Consider the following 20,944-nt stretch of genomic DNA (forward strand, 5'->3'; position numbering starts at 1 on the left):
AAACTTCTTAAGAGTTCTAAAGGAATTTCTTTGGAACCCTACGGAGCCCTTGGGATCATTTTCTAAAGAAGCAATTTCCAAAGACTTCCTTGGAATTTCCTAAAGAATTTTTGAGATAAATTTCCAAATAATTTCTTGGGATTATTTTCTAATGAAATTCTTTAGGAATTCTAGAGATAAATTTCCAAAGAATGTCTTTGGATTATTTTCTAAAGACATTCTTTAGGAATTCTAGAGATAAATTTCCAAAGAATGTCTTGGGATTATTTTCTAAAGAAATTCTTTAGGAATTCTAGAGATAAATTTCCAAAGAAGGTCTAGGGATTATTTTCTAAAGAAATTCTTTAGGAATTCTAGAGATAAATTTCCAAAGAATTTCTTAGGATTATTTTCTAAAGAAATTCTTTAGGAATTCTAGAGATAAATTTCCAAAGAATTTCTTGGGATTATTTTCTGAAAAATTCTTTAGGAATTCTAGAGATAAATTTCCAAAGAATTTCTTAGGATTATTTTCTGAAAAATTCTTTAGGAATTCTAGAGATAAATTTCCAAAGAATTTCTTAGGATTATTTTCTAAAGAAATTCTTTAGGATTTCTAGAGATAAATTTCCAAAGAACGTCTAAGGAATATTTTCCAACGAAATTCTTTAGGAATTCTTGAGATCAATTTCCAAAGAAGGTATAAGGTTTATTTTCCAAAGTTTTTCACATTTTAAGTTTGTGGATGACGAAAATTATGGCACTAACTCTTTTTTTTCTATTGTGGATGTTTCAATGTAAGTAGGGCACATACGTCCGCGACAAGGATGCGATTAGTCAGGGTTCAGTATGTGTTTAAGCAGGGCAGGAAATGAGGTTTACTTGGTAGGTGACGGAAGGGGTGTGGGGGTCAAGTTACCTCCGGCGGACACGGGGCAGTCGGCACCTATAGGGTAGGATCGCCGGCATGTGTCTTATTCCCTCAAACTTTGCCGCCCAGAAGCTTGGCTTACAGGAGTGCGCCACACTCCCGCCTGGCACTAATTCTTTAAAAGTAAAATAAGAGTATATAATTAAAATCGTTATGTTTAGATTTACAGGGAATCTACGCTGTCAGTCGGAATTTTTGCTTAATTCTCTTATGGCATGTTTTATCTTTATTTCGAGCGTAATTAGAGTCTAAAATAAATATTTTTTAGAAAACATTGTAGAGAAAATTAGGTTAAACGTGTTTCTGATACTTGAAAAACTCTCAGTGAATATACATTATTAAATTTAACAACAACGTCTGTATCTACTGCTTGGCCGTTAAAGCCTCCAAAACCCACATAGCACACCATACAATTGCACAAGGTTAAAACTTTCTGCCGTTTACGGATGTTTTTAAGTCGATTAAATGTCTGACTTTTAAAGCAACTTCACTCTGCATGCGAGAACTTCCTTCGCTAGGCCTATATGGGGTGTAGTTCACTACACTCCCTGTATTGGGATATGGTTCTACGTGCAAGAACTATCCTCGTTTCAAGTGGCTAAATTAGTTTACCCACTTCTCAAGAAATTTCCCAAGAAAATTCCAAAGATATTTCCAAAGACATTTCCCAAGTAATTTCCAAAGATATTTCCCAAGAGAATTCCAAAGATATTTCCCAAGAAAATTCCAAAGATATTTCCCAAGAAAATTCCAAAGATATTTCCCAAGCAAATTCGAAAGATATTTCCCAAGAAATTTCCAAAGATATTTCCAAAGCAATTTCCAAAGAAAAAGAGGCCAATATTCCCCAATTTCCTAAAGAACGCCTTAAGGATTTCCAAAGAAATTTCCCAAGGAATTTTCTTAAGAGTTCTTAAGAAGATTTTTGTAGGGGAGCGCCATTTGTGAAATCCTAACTGCCACCCCCTTTTTATTCCTATCGCAAGGCCTAGTATTAGAGAAGGCAGTGATGTGTCAGTCTGGGCAGGCCTTTACTCTCCCAGTGTACCTCGCGCACGCCCCTTCCCATAGGCGATTGTTAAGTGCTGCCGCGTAGCGCAATAATATTTGTATGAGAACTAGCATCTATATCAAGGCTTATCTAAGACAGAGGGGGCGTCCTTTCAGATTTCGTACTGTAAGATACCTAAACGCTGAGGATGCTGGGAGGACTTCGGTGCCGTTCCGTGACTTCCGTAGGTGGGGGCACGTATGGAACGTTTTAAGATACGAGGTTTCACACTCCATCTCCCTCTCTCCTTCAAGATTAAACAGTGTTCCTGATAAATCTCTTGCTAAAGTCACCTACTGTTTTTGTTCCATGATTCGTATTGCGTCTCTAAGGGAAGTTCCTCATAACTTATCGAATTTAGTCTCTGGATTGTTCGTTGCCAAAACAAACCAAACAGCGAAACAAAACGGGGCCCTTTGAAACAAACTTTATAAAGATTTGTATTTTGTAGTGCTTCCATTGTATGAAAAAGTTGAATTGCGCATGGTCTGAAAGGCACGGATAAGAAAAAAATCGAGAAACCATTATTGAAGACTCAAATGTACTTAGCTCTAATTAAATTACACTAATTAAGAGTTCCTTTAAATCAAGAGCAAATAAAGCCCCGTATTATGAGAATACAACTATTATTTGGCGAATAAAGAATGCCAAGTTAAGTCTAACCAAGTGGGCTTTTTCTAGGTCTTCAATGAAATTAGTCTGTAATTATGGTTTTTCTCGGTTTTTATTTGAAGAAAAAAATATGTTTTGAAATCGAGGTTTTTGTGTTTGCTCTTTATGCACAGTCACAGTTTGTTACTATATTTTAGCAAACTGCTTTTATCAAAAAAATTCAGGAATTTAAGATTTTTTAAGCTCTTTGGTTGATTAGGTTAACTCTCAATTAAGCACCGTTCTATTATATTTGAAAATTTCGAAAACCTAAATCATGTAGATTACAGGTTAGATTCAAAGACTAATTAGTGTTTAGTGTCTACATAGACAGAAATTCTGCCCTATTTCCAGTCCCTTAAAACACCCGAGGAACACCAAAGAGCTCTTAGCTAGTCTGATGTAATTTTTAAATGCACTGTCAATTTAACAGTTCATTTAAATAATTTCTTATGCAATTACAAAATAATTATCCATTCGATGAAGATGCATTTTGTATTGGAAAGTGAAATTTAAGATATTAACCGACAATTCATTACTACAGTAGATTAATTAATTTAATAGAGTTGAAGTCATCTCTTGAATGAAATTACTATTCTTGTGTCTAAGTGAATTTTCATCATTGTAAAAGTCCGCGTAGCTTTGTCTTCGGTGCATTGATAGTCGTATGTTCGTGGCATGCGTGGTTGGAAAGCTTAGCTTTCATTAATGGTGATTTATTACGCATTATAAATGTATAATTAATTTGGGTAGGGTTTTATATTTGAAATGTAACTCCGCTCCCGCTAATGGATAATAATGTATAATTTAGGCTAAGCTTTTTTTAGTTTTTCACGAGGGAAGGTATCATCTCTAAAGGGATAGTCGCGTATAATTTTGATTATTTTGGTTATGTTGAAATCAAGAATTCTTAGTTACTTGATGGTTCTTTCAAAATTTAAAAATCAACAATGGAATTAAGAGAGTGATTATTGACTGGATACTGACACCATGAAGGGTTGACACATATCAGTTTAAACCTAAAAAGTCATGGAATTTGACGTTAGTTTAGGGTTTACGAAAATCACAACGTCGAGCGGTATTCCCGCGTTGCTTGTTACGATAAAAAATGTTTAAAAGATAATTGTCCAATTTAAGAGTTGACATCTTTTTAAGCGATAAAAATAATAACAAATAACACGGAAACCTAAAAAGAATGGCAAAGATAAAGGTAAAACCTTTCAAATTCAGGGAATTTAAATATGATAGGTTTCTAGGAACCCCGTCATAACTGTGTCCCTTTCTGTTTTTTCTTCCTTTTTTTTTCAAGATGTCGCGACGTTTTAAAAGATTGGCATTGTTTTTTATATTTTACTAAGTATGCTTTTCGGCGTTGCCCGGAGTGTTTCAAATAACTCGAACCTGGAAAGAGTTTCCTTTCTATAAAAACACTAAATGGTAAATAGTATGGCCTACCAGCCCATCCGTATCAAAGCTCTGCATGATGATGTTTCTTTTAGAAACCAACGTTTTTATACATCTATCAATTTAAATAAAACGATTCTTAAATAGGGGTTATTAATCATGAATTGTTAAGAGTGTAAAATAGAACGTTCGTGTCTGGCTTAAAGGCTAGGGATTCGTGGACCTTATCTTAAGGAATACCATCCCCTGGTGTTACTATAATAGCAATACGTAGTTCAGTCAAATTCATTGAGTAATTGTATCGGCTCATAAAGATTAAAGAAAAAAACAAATAAACCACTTTATCATCTAAATAAGAATGAATATAATAATGTTTTCATCTCAAGTTTTGATGAAATTTGATCAATTTTTATACTACTATCCCTTTAAGAGTGAGGGCGGAATGGGGTTATTTAGCCGAGGATATATTTTATTGTAAGAATCAATTACAGCGGTATTGTTGGACCTCTCTTAAAAGACAAGGTTATAAATGAGTGAAACCCAAGAGAGTAAAGTGACTTTACCCTGGCAAAATCTTTACAAATTGGGTAAACGCTATAGCTACAATCGGGCAGCGGCACACATCCAAAAATTATTAATGTCCATGGCTCAGTTTATACATTAGGGATTTATATATTTTCATATAAAACCCTAATGTATAAACTGAGCCATGGACATTATAAAAAAAGTTACAGACTAAATTGTTAGAGGATTAAAAATTTAATATGTTTTAAAATAGGTTTTTGTTATATATAAGAATTAAATGTGTAATTTTTCTATATTGTACAATTTAACGAACTTAAGAAGCAGGATATATCGCTGAAATTTGTTGTTCCCAATTGCTCAGTCTCTAAAATTGGAGACGGGAAATTTTACTCTGGAGTAGCGTAGTCTATGGTGCTAGCATTAGTGGCCCTTCCCATGTATGAACTTAAAATTAATCCTTTGTACCCTTGGGCATATAAGTCTTAGGTGCCACCTGGTTAGAGGAGCAAGAAGTTCTATTTAGGCTTAACATAATAAAGTAAAAAATGAAATATTTTCACCGAAAGGTGTTCCACTCATTGATGCCCATCCACAAAAAGCATAATGAGATTTTTAAACAGCTACAGATGGACCCCAACTATAGCTACTCCAGAATCAAAATTTCCTCCTCCAAGCACTGTAGAGGATTTCTAAAATACCAGATGTCACTTCTATGTTTCTCAAAGTTATCGTACAGTTATTTAAGCAGCCAAGCGAGGATTTTGGGTTCGTCTACTAGAAATATTCTCAACTTTGATTTCATTTTAATGTTACTGTAATTTTCATTAAATTAAAGTTTGAACTAGCCCTGTAAGAAAACAAGAAAAATATCGAGCCGAATACCTTAGAATTTCGTAATAAAGAGCTAAAGACTTGGCCATTCAAGATTTATAATGGAAAGTTTTGGGGACGTTTTGGATTGCGTTCAGCAATCAAACGAATCTCGTATATATAATCGGTTTTTTCCGGTATATTTTGCAGAACGCCCCTTCATGTTGTCGACAAAAAAACTGCTAATAAACCCATAGAAATTTGAAATGATTATTACCTGGGCGGTTTTAGATTGAACGGTTCTGGAATAGACTCTTGGAATTATGGTTTGTGTTTGCGACCTAATTTGTAGTCAAACAAGCATATTTTCCAAACACAATGGGTAGGCTTAACGTTAGATAAAACCGTTGGTTTTGAAGTTGTTCAATTCTCTTCAATCAAACGGATAAGATCGCTTTGAAGGGAGATTCTCTGCTTCCGGAATTCGAGCATTCGTATCGGCACATCCGAGTCCATTCGAACGGAAGCCCAAGGACTAATTAGCATCATTAGGACATCGATACTAGGCCCTATAGCCTGGTAAGCTCCTGGTCTCCAGCATTTTGGGTGGGGTGTTTAGGCGAGAATCCCTCGAGCCCCAGAGTTTAAAATGAATGCATTGCAGGATTGGTAGCGTTAGCCTTTTAATTTTTGTCGGCAACTATTGCCACGTTCCACGGCGACCAATAAATTTAGTATTAGTTTATTGCGAATGAAGTCGTGGACCTTAAAGGGAATGAGAAGCTTCGTTTGAAAAACATCTGACTTATGTAACAAAAGATAGAATTATTTTCTGTGAATTCAAAAATATCAAGCTTTTAATTCTCCGATTTCTGGTTATTTGCCCGCAATATGCGTTTGAAAATGCTTCATATGAAATTATTTGAAATCCACTTTTTATGAAAGGCTAAAACGTTTCCCGTAGACTGACGTCTCAGATATATTTTTTCACGCGAGATGGTGCCACTCTCTCCGCGATCAGACCCAAAGTTTAGACTGGCGAGAAGCTCGAGAGGATTCCCGCGCTTTTTTTCCTCGCGTCATAGTGATGTCATCAAACGGGCGAACAAGCTCGACAAGACAAAATTATTGATATATCGAAACTGAGGTTTCGTGGTTTTTTAATGGATTTTAAAAAAAGAAACTTTGGTTCAATTATATTAAAAACTTGATATTTTGAAAGTAGAGACTTGAAAGTGTAACATTATACCTTTGTCATGCTAAAATATGATATAAAATTGTAAATTCGCATTCCCTTTAAGTAGCCGCCATTCTTATTTCCCGCGAATGGCGTACGAGGCCGTTGCGGTCGAAGAGCGTGGCAGTTAGAACTTGGAAACGAAATCCTTCATGGAAGCTCAGTACAGTGTTCCTGTAGCTAGTTTTACGACCATCTGAAGCAGCGTGATTTTCTTCATATTGCAATGTTCATGTTTTTTGGTATAGTTAATCAATGTCCTTCTTCGGTTGTTCTGTGGAATCAATAGGAACAGCAGCGCGCGGGTATCGTTGTTTCATCTGAATCTTAATCAGTAACAAATGGAGAGTAGTATTATTTGAAGCAACCTGCTTTATATTAGACTTCCGCAAAGAGATATAGGCATAGTGTTTCTTAGCTAATCGAAGAAGGATCAATAACGTATTTTAAATATCATGTTTTTCACTTGCTCCCTGATCTGAACAGTGATTGTAAAATATACTTCGCCTAAAAAAGAGCCGAGATAAATTCCCGTTAGAGGGAGACCAGTGCTTCTATAAAATCGGATAATAAAGACATGGGAAATAAAGTTTACTCCGATATTATAACCTAATTACTTTGTTCTATAAATTTCAGGGAAACCAACCTAAGTTTAGACTCGTGCGCTCACTGAGAATCTTATTCTAGATCGAAAATTCTTCTTTAAAAGCTCAAGTCTTCAGAGAATTTAGTTAGAAACACTACCTCATAGAATTTAGCTATTAGACGTCTACGAATAGCCGAGCCACCCCGTGTAAGTCTGAGGTTGGGTTTTAAGAGCTGTGTGTAAAGCACGCCAATGAAAAGCAAACACAAATTTCGATTAGATTTCAGTTAAACTCTGTACTTCTATGCTTAACTATAATACACTAAGCCTTCGTCAGTTAACTAACTTACATACAATATTTTACGCTTTAACTCCCCCTTCTCCGCGAACATAACAGTACAATAGACCGTTCCATTAATTCCAGAAGATATGGAAACACCACAGGGGCGGAGCCGTCTTTTTGGGTAAGTTTCGCGAGCCGAGCACAATATATTGAGAAATTTTGCTTAAACTTTCTGGATTAGGTTAGGTGCCTTCTGTTGGGTGTGGTTATGATGGGTTAAGTTTGTTTTGTTTTAGTTCAATGGATATATCATCTTTAGGACTTCATGAACTTTATTTTTTTTTGGAATTTGTGACAATTTAACTAACTTCATTCCCATAAGGTAATACCTGGCTTGAAGGACAGATTGGCTGGAATAAACTTCATTCATTTTATGCTTCAAACAAAGATATAATTATTAATGACAGGAATGTATGGAGGGGCTGGAATGGCCAATGGGGCTCTCGTTGTACCCTTGATGGTGGAAACATAAGGCGAGTCCTTGTTTTATTTTGAGAAGTGTACCTCCTCCCCCTACGTCTGTTTAGATGTCTATCGAAGGCGAAAAATGTCATGACTCGTTAAAAAAGGCATGGCAGAAGTGACCTTTTAGATTTTTTAAAGTTAAATGCGCTGATTCGCCGCCGTTCGCGTTCATATTCGATTCTCTCAGCCAAGGCAGAGGACCTAGGGGAGAGGGTGGAGAATTATAGCAAACAAGTTTTTTTTTCTGGCAGCCAGTGAATGAATGGAAATAATTTAAGTGGTAAATACGTCAGACTAGCGTAAATTAAGCCACGTCAGTTGTTTCCAAGATTATTTCACGCCGATTAGGATTTAACCTTAGCCATTCCAACCCCTCCATACATTCCTGTTAATGATAATACATTTTTCCTTCTTTCGTAAGCAATCAAACAATGGTTTGTTATTCAAGGAATTATTCCATTAGGAACTTTAATAAAAGTAACATATTTTTTATTCATAAAAAATTATTTAAACTTTAAAGTTAGAGCAAGCAAAATTTTCAACAAAACTATATTCACAAAATTATTAAACATACAGTAGAATACGGCTTAGAGTAATCAAATTTTAACCGCATGACACTAAACAAACCAGCGCCTTAATGACCCAGAGTATTTTGCTTCCACAGAAATCAGTAACTAACATTCTTGAATGCATCATGTTCTATTTTATGATATAATATACCATATTGCGAGTCATCTGCAGGGGCAAGGTTATGTAATACGCCATAATTGTTTTGAATTTCGCCTGTCAATGATAAAAAAAACCAAGATAACATTTGTACTTATCTATACAAATCCACTTTGGAAGAATAATGTATACGCCCGGCTTTACACAGTGTTGTGACATTAATTAACTAGCGTTCCCTTTCATTTAAAAGACGATATAAATTGGCGAGTAGTAACAGCTGTTGAGAGTTCGAAAATCATTTATCGCAATGCATGCCTGGACGCGGAGTCTCGTCGAATGGAAGAATTTGCCTTAGAAACTCGACGATATTTCAAGGATCGTTCTTAACTGTTACTTCTCCGAAATCTTTAAAGGACCTGCGACGACGAACCAAAGTGTAAAATGGCAATGTAATGATGAATTTCAAGTTACATAAAACAGCATGATTAATTTTCATTTAAGTTGAATCAAGCTTCTTTCAACCACCAACTGAAATAACATCGAAAATAGTATACAGAATGTCCAACTCATCGCCTGGTTCAAACCTTTGGTTGCTTTAAGTTAGTTCTACCTGTTAAAAGTAGCTTTCCTTGAACAGCGCTGAGAATCTTTGCTAAATAAGAAATATAAAATATATGAGTATGAAACATAACCATATTAAAAACTTCCAATTAAATCCATGGTATGTAACGTGTATTATATTGTCGTTTGTGGTCCTTCAAGATGATTAAGTGAGGTTCTCGAGACTACAAGAGGGTAAACGGAGAGGTGGATTTCATCCAAAGAAGATACACGCCCCAGGAATGGAAACTGTAGCTTCCTCTAGTGTAAATTTTTGTCTCTCCCCTCCTAGTACGCTCCAAAGGCAGGCTCGGTCGACCGAGGTATTTCCGGCTACATCGAACTTGCATAGACCGGAAGTTCCTTGTCAACCCAACCCCGAGACATACCTTCCATTCCTGGAGCGTATATTTTCTTTGTTTCATCCGTGTCATTGAGGAATGACAAATGCGTTCCTGGCCATAAACTTGGAGTAATTGTTATTATTAATTTACAAGAAAGGCCAGTTTGATAACTGTGGCGTGTCAACTCGAGTCTAATGCTTCCACCGAATTCTATTAAGAGTGGTTAGGGGTGTGTGAATATATCCATAGAGTGAGCGTGAGAACCAAGGGCCGTGAGTGGAGCTCGACTCTTAACTTGAGAAGTCGAAGCAAACTCTTCCAGCGCTTATTTTCCAATTATTAATGTCTTAGCTACACTCTTTCAACTTCAACAATTAAGTCCAGCGGCCCACACACACCAGCAGAATACTTTAAAGGCACAGTCTCAAATTATAAAAAAGGGTTTAAACTATGAATCCTATCAGACCTATAGGGGATGGGAAAAGTTGCAGATTCAAAAAACACTGAATATACGAGAAAAAGTGTATAGAGTTAAAACAAAAAGTGCACATCATTAAGAATTCCCTGCCTTTGGCTGTAGACGGCATGTAAACTGAGAAACGAACTACCCCCACCCCCGCTCAACCACCTACAGGAACTAACCAATCAGAGAAGAGTTTCTAGACTTCATATGTTTATAGAAAGTAGTGCGTGATTCTGGCGATCCAATCGTTAATTTTTGGTACTGCTACTTTATGAGCCTATTTACGGCTTGTTCCCTGTGCTCTCCACGGTTGGGAAGGTAATCATACGCAGAGGGGGTCGACACTTTTCTGGGATAAAGATTCTCATATTACACGGCGCGAGAAACTTTCAACGAAGTGTACTTTGTTGTTTATGTAACTATATACTTTTGATTTCTAGTAAACCAATGCCACTCTAAATTTCATTTCAGCGCTGTTCAAAGCTAGGTGCTCAGGAATGGGATGTAAATTTATAAAATCTGTAGTTTTTCTGGTACATTAAGGTCACTGGAAATCCCAAAGTTACTCCTCCTTAAAGGTACGCGATCATGATGTTCCCCTCGGCTCATTGTGCTTGAATCGCCGTAATGAATTATTAATATATATTTTTTTGACTGTGCCTCTTTAGAGTCATTCAATCCACGGTTAAGAGGGTGATACTTTTGAAATTTAATGAGATTTGTTCTTTAAGAATACAGTCTCGCCACCGTCTAACAATATTTGTTTCGCTTAAATTAATAGCTTTAATTTCGCTGTCGCTAGCCTGACGTGGGCGTTTAGCTTATGACAAGCCAATGAAACCAAAGTTAACGCCACGGAAACGACTCCTAAAGAAATACAGTATTCTATGCCTTTGTACGCGTTAAATCTATCTCGATAAACGCTATTCTGCAGTTTTATTTTACTTCTTAATCATTTTTGAAGGGTTACCGTTTTAAAGTTAATGTAGCGAACACAATTGTTAGGTTGTTGAGAAATACCTTAACTTTGAAAACTTCCGAGTCTTTGTTTTAGATACATATTATAGGTTAATGAACATAGTAGAAAATGACCAGGATTGAGCTTTTATTTTACCTGCTTTTCCATTATCCCTAAAATCAGTACTTAACCGGAAGTTAATGGCTTTATCCTGGGAAGTATAACAACCGATGCATAAAAGTTTGTACAACAACTAATAAATCAACCAATTCAATTATTCAATCGTTTTTACCAAAGCGACAATTCCTATAAATGTCATGGCGATATTAGTCAAACTTGCTTTAATTCGTAAAAGAGAACTATAGGGTTCTAGGCCATCCAAAAACGGAGGATCAAACCCAATAAGGGTTTGACAATGCCGATGTCGGAATTCTCTCAATTTCAAAATTCACACGGTTTTCAGCCCAACTGAAACCTGTTCAAGAGGATCATGGCGAACTGATGCCAACGTCGTTTTTATTTCACCGAACTTTAATTTCGACCATCTCGCCTAGACAACCCTCAGTATCTCAGTATTGGGACGTACTAGGTGGTTGATACATTGCTGTCTCTACGCACTCTCATGATACAAAGAGACAACAGCGCAGGCGCCAAAAATCGAGATGGAAGGCAGAGTTTTACCCCCGTGTCTTTCATCGAAATCATATATTGCCCCTAAAGCAGTCCACAGTCTATAAATTCCAACATCGGCATGGTCCCTCTAGGGAGGAGAGACTTGAGAGGGAATAATAATGTGAATAGGCGGATTGGTTCGCTTCGTGGCTAAACTCGTCTCTTTCCGGCGCTGGCTCAGTCACTCGCCGCGGTGTCCACGCGCATGCGTCAAATTTAAAAACCGGCCTTGAACTGGAAGTGGGAGCTGGCGGTGTCCGACGCCACTCGCGCGTGCGCGTTAGCTAGAATCGAGGGAGAGAGAGAGAGAAATAAGAATTCCTACCCTCCCTTTTTTCCCTTCCATTTATATTACTGCTTCTTTAACATGAAACTAACACTCCCTCCCAAGTCTCTCCTCCCTGGTACTTCATTGTTACTTCAACGCTCAGTGCTCTGTGAAACCTTTTCCTTGGATGTTTTCGAATAATAAAAAACCCAACCGTTTTTAGTGAAATAGCTAAGTTTTATATTATCTTATTTCTTGAAGGTCTATCAGTATCTCAAGAAGCTCCAACGTTCATCCAAGAACCGCCGGTGACGGTGGACTTTGCCAACTCGACGGGGGCGGTGATTCCGTGTTCGGCCCGGGGAAATCCGGCTCCGGTCATCAGTTGGATCGTGGCGGAAGGAACGACCAGTCACTCAAAACAAGCGGCCATCGACGTCCCCGGACTTAGACACGTCAGGCAAGATGGCGCCTTGGTCTTCCCGCCTTTCAACTCCGATAACTACAAACAAGAAGTTCATTCGGCCACATACAGATGTCTCGCTTACAATTCCGTCGGGGTCACTGGAAGCCGGAATGTGAGAGTCAGAGGAGGTAAGAACAATTTTGACTTAATTGCGTTCGTGACAGATGGAAAAATTATCGTAACTGTAATGTTAAGACCATCAAGTTTCGTAAAACATTTATAGCAAATAAATAATATAATATAAATAAGTAATAAAAAACAGAAAGTGAAGAAGACACTGAGAAGGTTTATGAAAGCAGAAGTAAATAGGGGAAGTAGGTATGCGTACTTTTAGCTAGTGCAAGTCGTCCCTCTCTCCTAAAAAACCACTTCGCGCCCCAACATATTCAAATGAGCCAATAAGCGAGAGGCAGAAAACCTAGAGAAATATTTGACTGTGCGCCACCATACCGTGATATACCGAACTACGAACATAAACAAACAAAAAATCCTCCTGGCCACCGCCCGCGCTGAAGTTGTTTTTTCATGTTTTCGATTTATTTAAATTTTAAGATGGATAGCTTTGTTCAGTGCAATTTAATTTATCGTGAAACAAGTGATAAAAAAGTCAGACAAATTTTAAGGGCTAATCCGACAGCTCTACTCTGATAAAAATTAAAGCAGACGAACCCTGGAATAAACTAGTTCCATGTATTCTTCCGCGGTTTCGCGCCAAAACCGCTGGTATTTCGCGAAAAATTCCGTTAAGTGACGCCTCGCAAAACGGCAACGCATACCTAGTTTTACCTACTTCCCCCTATTTACTTCTGGTGAAAGCCATAACTTCAGTATTTGCAGTATGACGTTCATGACGCATGAACACAAAGCAAATGTTTATCTCTATCTCTCTTCTTTCGTAGAAAAATCAACCAATGCGTTTTCTACTTCAGTATACTATTGTCTTCTTTTTTTTCTTCGGTGAAATAGCAAATTCGGTATGTTCTGAGGTATTCAGGGAATACGTTAGGAACCGATTTTCTTTTCCTTCGAGATTATGATAGATTTCGCGGTTGTTAAGTTTAATTCGATCCACCGGCGGCGATAGTATTCATTTCATCACAAGTTTATAAGATATGTTCCATAAGTATGACACTACCCATACTTCGCAATGCTAGAGACTTACTGAGAGCTAGTTCGACAACGACGCGAGAATTACCTAAACTCGGTTTTGTAGGACTTCCATCTTCCTATTTAGTCTATAATATGCCTTTTACAGCGCCTCACCAGGCGTCGCTTTACGAGAATCTATTACCTACGTCACATAACAAGCTCTCAGTAACCAGTTACTTATGGAACATACTTTTGGACTTATGATATCATACGCGAGCTTTTCCTTAGTTTACCGTGCGGTGGAGGTAGTATATAATTTCTTCCATGCCTAAGAAAGATGAATGTACTGATTTGAATGGTCGTTGGCGGCGCATAATCATTTAGTGGAGAAATTTGAAACTCGTGGTGGTGGGTATAAAATTCAAAATTGGAAGGAATCAAATCCAGCGTTTCTAAAAAGATTGCTTAGGAAACTATATGCCTATCAGATAGGAGCTTGAATATTGAAGCTAAATCACCCCCAGCTCATGTTCGCGATATGATTATATTTTTTTTATACTCAAAACCTTCGACGCCTAAACGTAATAAATTTATTTATAACATAATATATGCGCGTTTCAAAATATAGCCGTGATCGAATATCAGTATTCATAGGAAAATGTTTTTTCGATCTATAGTGTTACAAAAAATGCCATAAAACGTGGATCTTAAATGATAAAAAAAAAATGGATCATTTCTTTGTCGATTCGAAAACCACGACTCCATGATCCAGGGAAGTTAGTATTTTAGTATATCAAGGTAAATTTAGATGTTAAAGCATTGATTAAAGGTAGGCTCGTTGACGGTTCACGGGAAAGTAATTGAGGTTTCGCATAATCTTAGCTTACTGTGCTTCCATGCCTAAAAATTTTGAGTTTTTGGATTTTGGAATTGATTTTACTTTGCGTATAACCAGAGATAGATTTAATTTTAGAAGTAGGAATGGAGAACGCTTAGTAGTTACTTCAGTCCGACTCATAGCCCAGTGTAGAGCCCCTCGCTCCAACACGTAACGAAAATTTTAAATTATCTTATTGGGTCACTTAAACTACGTTTTGATGACGTTACTGACGAGGACGGCGAAAAATAAGTAATCCCTTTTTACCTCTTCTTTCATACCCCTCCGTCCCGTGGAAGGGGGTCCGGGACTTTGACGCGCGCCCAGATTAATCTGTTCTCCATTCCTACTTCTAAAATTAAATCTATCCCTGGTATAACAGAATGTATATTTTAAATAAGAGTGTGTTTCCTTCTACAATTTTAAGAAGCTACGATTAATTGCGTTAGGCACTACACAGAAAAAAAAGTGTTTAGGTTTGCAACATCTGAACATGTTATATAGTTAAACATTGGTGTGAGGTAATGTTTATTGCTTCAATGTTGATGTCTAATTACATCTCTGTTTCTCTATAAGGATCCTTAAAATGTGTTGCAAATAGAAGCAGTTCTTATTTTATCACGTTTTAGAGGTAAACACAGAATAATCTTCACTAAGCTAAACATCAACGTTTGCCAGGTGTTATTTAATGTAACATGTTTTTAATACGTTGGTATACACTTCAAGTAAAGTAAAACGGCTGGCTTAAAGTATTTTCATAAAGAATATAATATAAAAAGTAAATCAATATTAGCAATTGGTTTTATTATGTCATATTTTGCTGATTTATTACTATTTCGTTCTTATAATCCTTAGTTCTAAAATAATAATTTAGAAAAGGTTTGGATCTAGTGTTCATTTTACGTAGGCCGTAAATTGTTTTAAGTTTATTTAATTTACATTCCATCGGGAAAAACCAGAAGTGCGGGTATCTCGGTGCAAAGGGATTGTCCCATTTGACAGCATCGTAAATCCGCCAAAGTGAGGGTTTTACGGTCGAATGGGATTCGGCGCAATACTATTGAAGTGTTTAAATAAAGCTAATTTGAAGTTCAATGGAAATTTTCTGTTTACCCACTAGAAGCGGCACGGTTTTTTCTGAAAACAATGTATCTTATTTCGCAGGAATTATTTCAACCTATGTATTTAAACCGACGCACGTCGTAACACCATTCAAAATATTTCAAGATAAACCTGCAAATATCTTTAAAACTAAGCTTATAAACCCTTAAACACGACAGGAAGCTAAGCTTATAAACCTTTAGTCATGTTTAAAACCTAAACATGTAATCCTGAAACATGTTAAACAACTAGGCATATAATCGTGTAAAAACGTCTTGTTACTAAGCATTATAATATAATAACATGACATATACCACCTTAAACATGTTTAAATACCAGATATGACAAGCGATCAACACATTTTGAACCTAAACATAAGATGTTGCAAACCTAAACACCATTCTTACTTAAAGGGATAGAATCGGATTTATCTGAGTTGGTCACACTAACATTGGTTTTCTATAAATTATCCACCCCTAAAAACATGGGGGTCAGTAGAAATCGCGAGAAACATTTATTAATTAAAATAAACTTGAATAAAAATTAAAATTTTGAACGCCAGATTTAAAATCGGCCACCATTTTCAACCCATTACCTACGTAGGTAAAGTTCGGCCTCTGATTGGTTGGTAGTAGTTGGAATGAAAACTGTCGTTTAAGGAGTAAAAAGTAGTAGGAACGAGAATCTAGGTCAGCTTGCCTGGTGAATCGTCGTCTGCTTATATGCTTAAGAATGTCAGACGAGAAAGTATTTCTGATCATTCCGGTCCTGAATCTGAGGATGAAAGTTAGAACTCTGATTCTTTGGATTCAGAAAATTCGGAACAATTTATAATAAACGAATCTGAGGGTAGTTCTTCTGAAGTAGAAGAATTTGGTGTGCAGCCATACCAATTCCCGTCAATCTGTATCATACTGCGCTCACAGAATGAATCCCCCTACCAGTAGGAAAAACACTACGGAGCCTTAGAGACTTATGACGTCGAAATTGGTAGAGACGAACTAGTAACGTTTTTCGGTGGTTCGACTCTGTGTCACCAGGTGCCCTCATGATCGCAAAACAAGAGCATTTTGGATCTTTTAATCGTAATTTAAAAATCATTAATTAAACTAAAATATAAAAACATATATATTTTCAGAATCCTTATTTGTCTATTTATCGAAATAAATTAACCTTATAGGGATTTATTGCAATGAAATTAAAAGAAAGTATCCCTTTAAATATGAGTGTTTTTAAACATGATAAAATATCTGTTGCATTGTCGTGTTTAGGCAAGTGCTTAGTTTCTAAACACTTTTTTTTCTGTGTAAGGGTGAATTAAGAGGTTTATTATATCCCACTAACTAGTACCGTCTGATATAATTGCTGCTGTATCATTTATAATATTATAGATGAACGCGTGATTTTGATTTGAAATTTCCTTTTTTCTTAAGTTTTTCAAGATACGTTCCATAAGTATAACACTACCTATGATTCGTAATGCCATAGACTTATACTGAGAGCTGGTTCGAGAACGACGCCAGAATTGACTTCACTCGGTTGTTGGAGTCCATCTTCCAATTTAGGCTGTACTAAGCCTTTGACAGGCGTCGTTTTACGAGAATCTATGACCTTCCTCACTTCATGACAAGCTCTCAGTAACCACTGACAAACTTAAGGAACATATCTTATGAACTTTTGGATATTTTTTTTTTTGTCTCGGGTCAACTTGTTAAAATAGTCCCGCCACTCGCGTCTTAAGTTGATAAACGTTGACGCGTGAGGTTTTAACCGTCTCTTATTTAACGACCATTAAAGGCATATCAGTGTAACTAAGTGAGCGATTTTGCACAAGAATTGAATAACTCTCGGAAAAGAGCTTTAGAACAATTCACCAGGATTCCTTTATTTTTCTTTCGAAAAGGTCCACACTAACACGATGGTATTTTCATATCATAATCGGAACGAATTAAAGTACATTAATGAAGTGATGATGAACTTCTGTTGAGGTCTTACAGGATAACAAATAGGGACTGAGAATTAATTGCTTTTTATATTAAAGGGTAAATGAATGCTTGTTCTGAATTTCCACTCCGGTAATGAATAGATACTTTTTGTCATAAACACAATGCACGTCGCCTCATTTTTCTCGTTTAACACAAAAAATGGATTAAAAGCGGTATGACAGTTCCCGGATAGCGTGCGGCTAAGCTCATTTGCCATCTCCCCCCCCCAAAAAGGTATCCTTTAGTTCGTTGCCATGATTATTTCGGGGTTTCGTAATACGTACGCCCTTATTATACCCTTTCCCCAAAAGTTCAAACGCGACCCTACAAATTCTGTTTTGACTAATAACTCTTCAGCTCGCCGTTAAAATATGGAGGGATGACATGGATATTTTATAAAAAAAACATTTTAGGGAGCTATAATCGCGATAAAATGGAATCAGTAGAGACCCTAGAATGATGTTTTTCATTTTAAAGAAACTTGTTGAAGAGTTCCTGGAAATGATCATAGCGATTGAATGCGAAGAGACACATTAGATCAAACTTCCGAGCCTTGGTTAAAATCTTTTGATCGTTTAATGGTTTTTTTTACTAGCTATAGCGTTAGAAGAGTCCATTCAACTACTGATATGTTAGGTAGTTTTCAAATTACCTAAATTGTTTAACTTCATTAATATAGCTTATTGTTAGTGAGGCTTGTCAATAAGAACCTAATGGAGAAAAATCAAATGGGGGAAAAATCCTTCGTCAGAAACGAACACAAAATAAGTATAACATATCTGAATAAAAATACTAATTTATTTTTTCATTAATAAATGTTTAATATTAAAATTAAAATTACGAAGTTTTAATTTTTATACTAATATTTTTACCGTTCATACCTCAAATTGGAAAAGTAATACTTTATTAATTTCGACATTTTACAGGAGTTAACTACATTGACTAGTGTGCGTGCTGTGGTGAGTAGTCCCTCGGTTTTGGTCGTGTTATTGCGCGCGTGTCCTTTATTATGAGATTCTTTATTTCGCGTGCGGACTCGAGGGTGGAGCAGCGATAACCAATACCCAGAATGGAGGGAGGGGGAGGAAAGGGGAAGGGCACCCGGGGGAGCCTCAATTAAAATACCATTTCGAGGCGTAGTAATGCGCGGCGTAACGGGGGCCCGATTTAGGATCCTCGTTTCGCTCCGTTGACGACGCTTGACGAGCACGGATGCAGTCGTGACGCGAAACAACCCGGGCATTCATTGTCAAATTCATAAAATGAATAGCAACTATCAGAAATATATATACAGGGTGTTTCTGAAAAGTCCATCACAAATTAAGGGGCGTGTTTATGGGACCAAACTGAGCGGAAAGTACCAAAGAACATGGGGTGTACAACATTTTGTTACGGAGATATGGCCTTCCAAACATTCGCCCCTAAAACAAGGAAATATCCAAAAATGAGGAGTAACACCCAAGACCGACTAACCAGCTTGTTTAAAATTACTAGACAATTTCAATAGCCTTTAATCGAACAATTGATTTCTACCTTTACTAATCAGAAGCGTATAAATGAGTAGAAGTATGCCTACGGTGGTAATGTAAAATTAATCCCAAGTGACATGATGTTTCAAGATCTTCCCAGCACCAAGTAAAATGGTTCTGATTGAAGGGACTTTTATTAGCACAGCGTAAACAACGTTATTTTCAGGAATTAGTCCAAATGTCCACGGGCGGCATTACAAAAACGAGGCAGTCTTTCGAATGATACTTGGACATGTTGGAAGATCCCTGGCTTGTTCCTGTTATCTCAAACCGTAAAAAGCTACGCAAATCTTCATCATCACGGACAACACTCTTGTACGTTAGGTATGACCTTGAGAAAACCTAAAAGGACATCTCGAATGTATTTGAAAAACCCATCTCCAATTAAGGGGCGTGTTGTTTGTTTCCAACAGAGTAAACTCGCCCAGAGAACAATTACAATGCAGAGCCACGTTTCGGCGTTAATGGCCCACAAAAGTGGTCCCAAACAAAAGAACAAACTTTAATTTGTTTCGTTCAGTAAGTGTTTCATGTGTCATAGATAAAACGCCATGATTAATGCACAAAGAAAATGTTATTGACAAGTTTTCGGACCGCGATGCTGAAATGTGGTGGTGCACCATCGTGCATGAACCACATTCTGTTTATTAAACCTAAGGGTACGTCTTCGAGTAGTTCTGGTAAATCGTCCCGTAAGAACTACAAGTAAGCCACACCGTTTAACCTGGGCTCTAGGAAATATGGCCCAATTAAATTGTCACCCACAATACTACACCACACGTTTAAGCTGAATTGTACTTTGTGAATTCTAACGCAAGTTGCGTGTGGTTTTTTCTTAATCAGCAAACCAATTGGCGGCTGCTTGTTTTTGGATCGTCCTCGAAAATAGTGAGAACTTCGCCTATTCTTAAAAAACAGAGCACTAAAACAGAGCACTATGTTTTTAAGAAAGGAATAAAAGAGGTTTCACGTACATGTGTTTGTTTTATTAAACTCATAATTCAACGAAGTCTGTTACAATGCCTTTCTTCACAAATGCCGAATATGCGGATATGCACCTAATGTATGGACTAGCCGAGGGGAATGCCGCTGCAGCTGTACGCTTGTATCAGGAAAGATTTCCGCAGAGGCGACTACCAAATCGACTGACGTTCGAGGCTGTGGACAGACGTTTGAGGCAAGATGGACGAATCCAACCGGCTGGACCTCAACCTAGAGCGAGAGCCATCCCAGAGGCCGTAGAAGACGAAGTTCTCACCATTTTCGAGGACGAGCCTGAATCAAGTACCCGCCAAGTTGGTCGCCGATTAGGCGTAAACCACACGCTCGTGTGGAAAATCCTCAGAAGCCACCGGTTTCATCCTTTCCATGTTCAAAAAGTTCAAGGTTTGAATCCAGCGGACTACCCACGACGCACGGCGTTTTGTCAGTGGTTTCTGGCTAAAGTAAACGATATCGATTTCCCACGGGATTTGTTGGTTACTGACGAAGCTAACTTTTCACGGGATGGTATTATTAACTTACATAATAAACATCAATGGTCCCAGCTAAACCCCCACGCAACTTGCGTTAGAAGTCACCAAGTACAATTCAGTTTAAACGTGTGGTGTGGTATTGTGGGTGACAATTTAATTGGGCCAAATTTCCTAGAGCCCAGGTTAAACGGTGTGGCTTACTTGCAGTTCTTACGGGACGATTTACCGGAACTACTCGAAGACGTACCCTTAGGTTTGGTAAACAGAATGTGGTTCATGCACGATGGTGCACCACCACATTTCAGCATCGCGGTCCGAAATTATCTTAACGCGACCTTCCCTTTGCGGTGGTTAGGTCGAGGTGGACCTGTGGAGTGGCCTGCTCGATCACCCGATCTGAACCCTTGTGATTTCTTTCTTTGGGGCCACCTGAAAGACTTAGTTTATCAGACTGAAGTGCCCGATGTTG

At 37.4% G+C, this 20,944-nt stretch overlaps 1 protein-coding gene across 3 annotated transcripts in view; it reads left to right on the forward strand.

Annotated features, from left to right (window-relative positions):
• LOC149713597 (cell adhesion molecule Dscam1-like) overlaps positions 1-20,944 on the forward strand; it is a 157,294-nt gene that overhangs the window by 42,750 nt on the left and 93,600 nt on the right. For all 3 annotated transcript variants that reach the window (XM_089849047.1, XM_089849048.1, XM_089849049.1), the window contains exon 2: positions 12,215-12,547. In XM_089849047.1, the coding sequence (XP_089705173.1) occupies positions 12,215-12,547 (333 nt within the window). The remainder of the gene's footprint in view (positions 1-12,214; positions 12,548-20,944) is intronic.

This window comes from Phalangium opilio, unplaced genomic scaffold, assembly GCF_054372755.1.
Source record: "Phalangium opilio isolate 3A_F unplaced genomic scaffold, DU_Popi_V2 ptg000009l_1, whole genome shotgun sequence".
In the NCBI taxonomy this organism is placed as follows: domain Eukaryota; kingdom Metazoa; phylum Arthropoda; class Arachnida; order Opiliones; family Phalangiidae; genus Phalangium; species Phalangium opilio.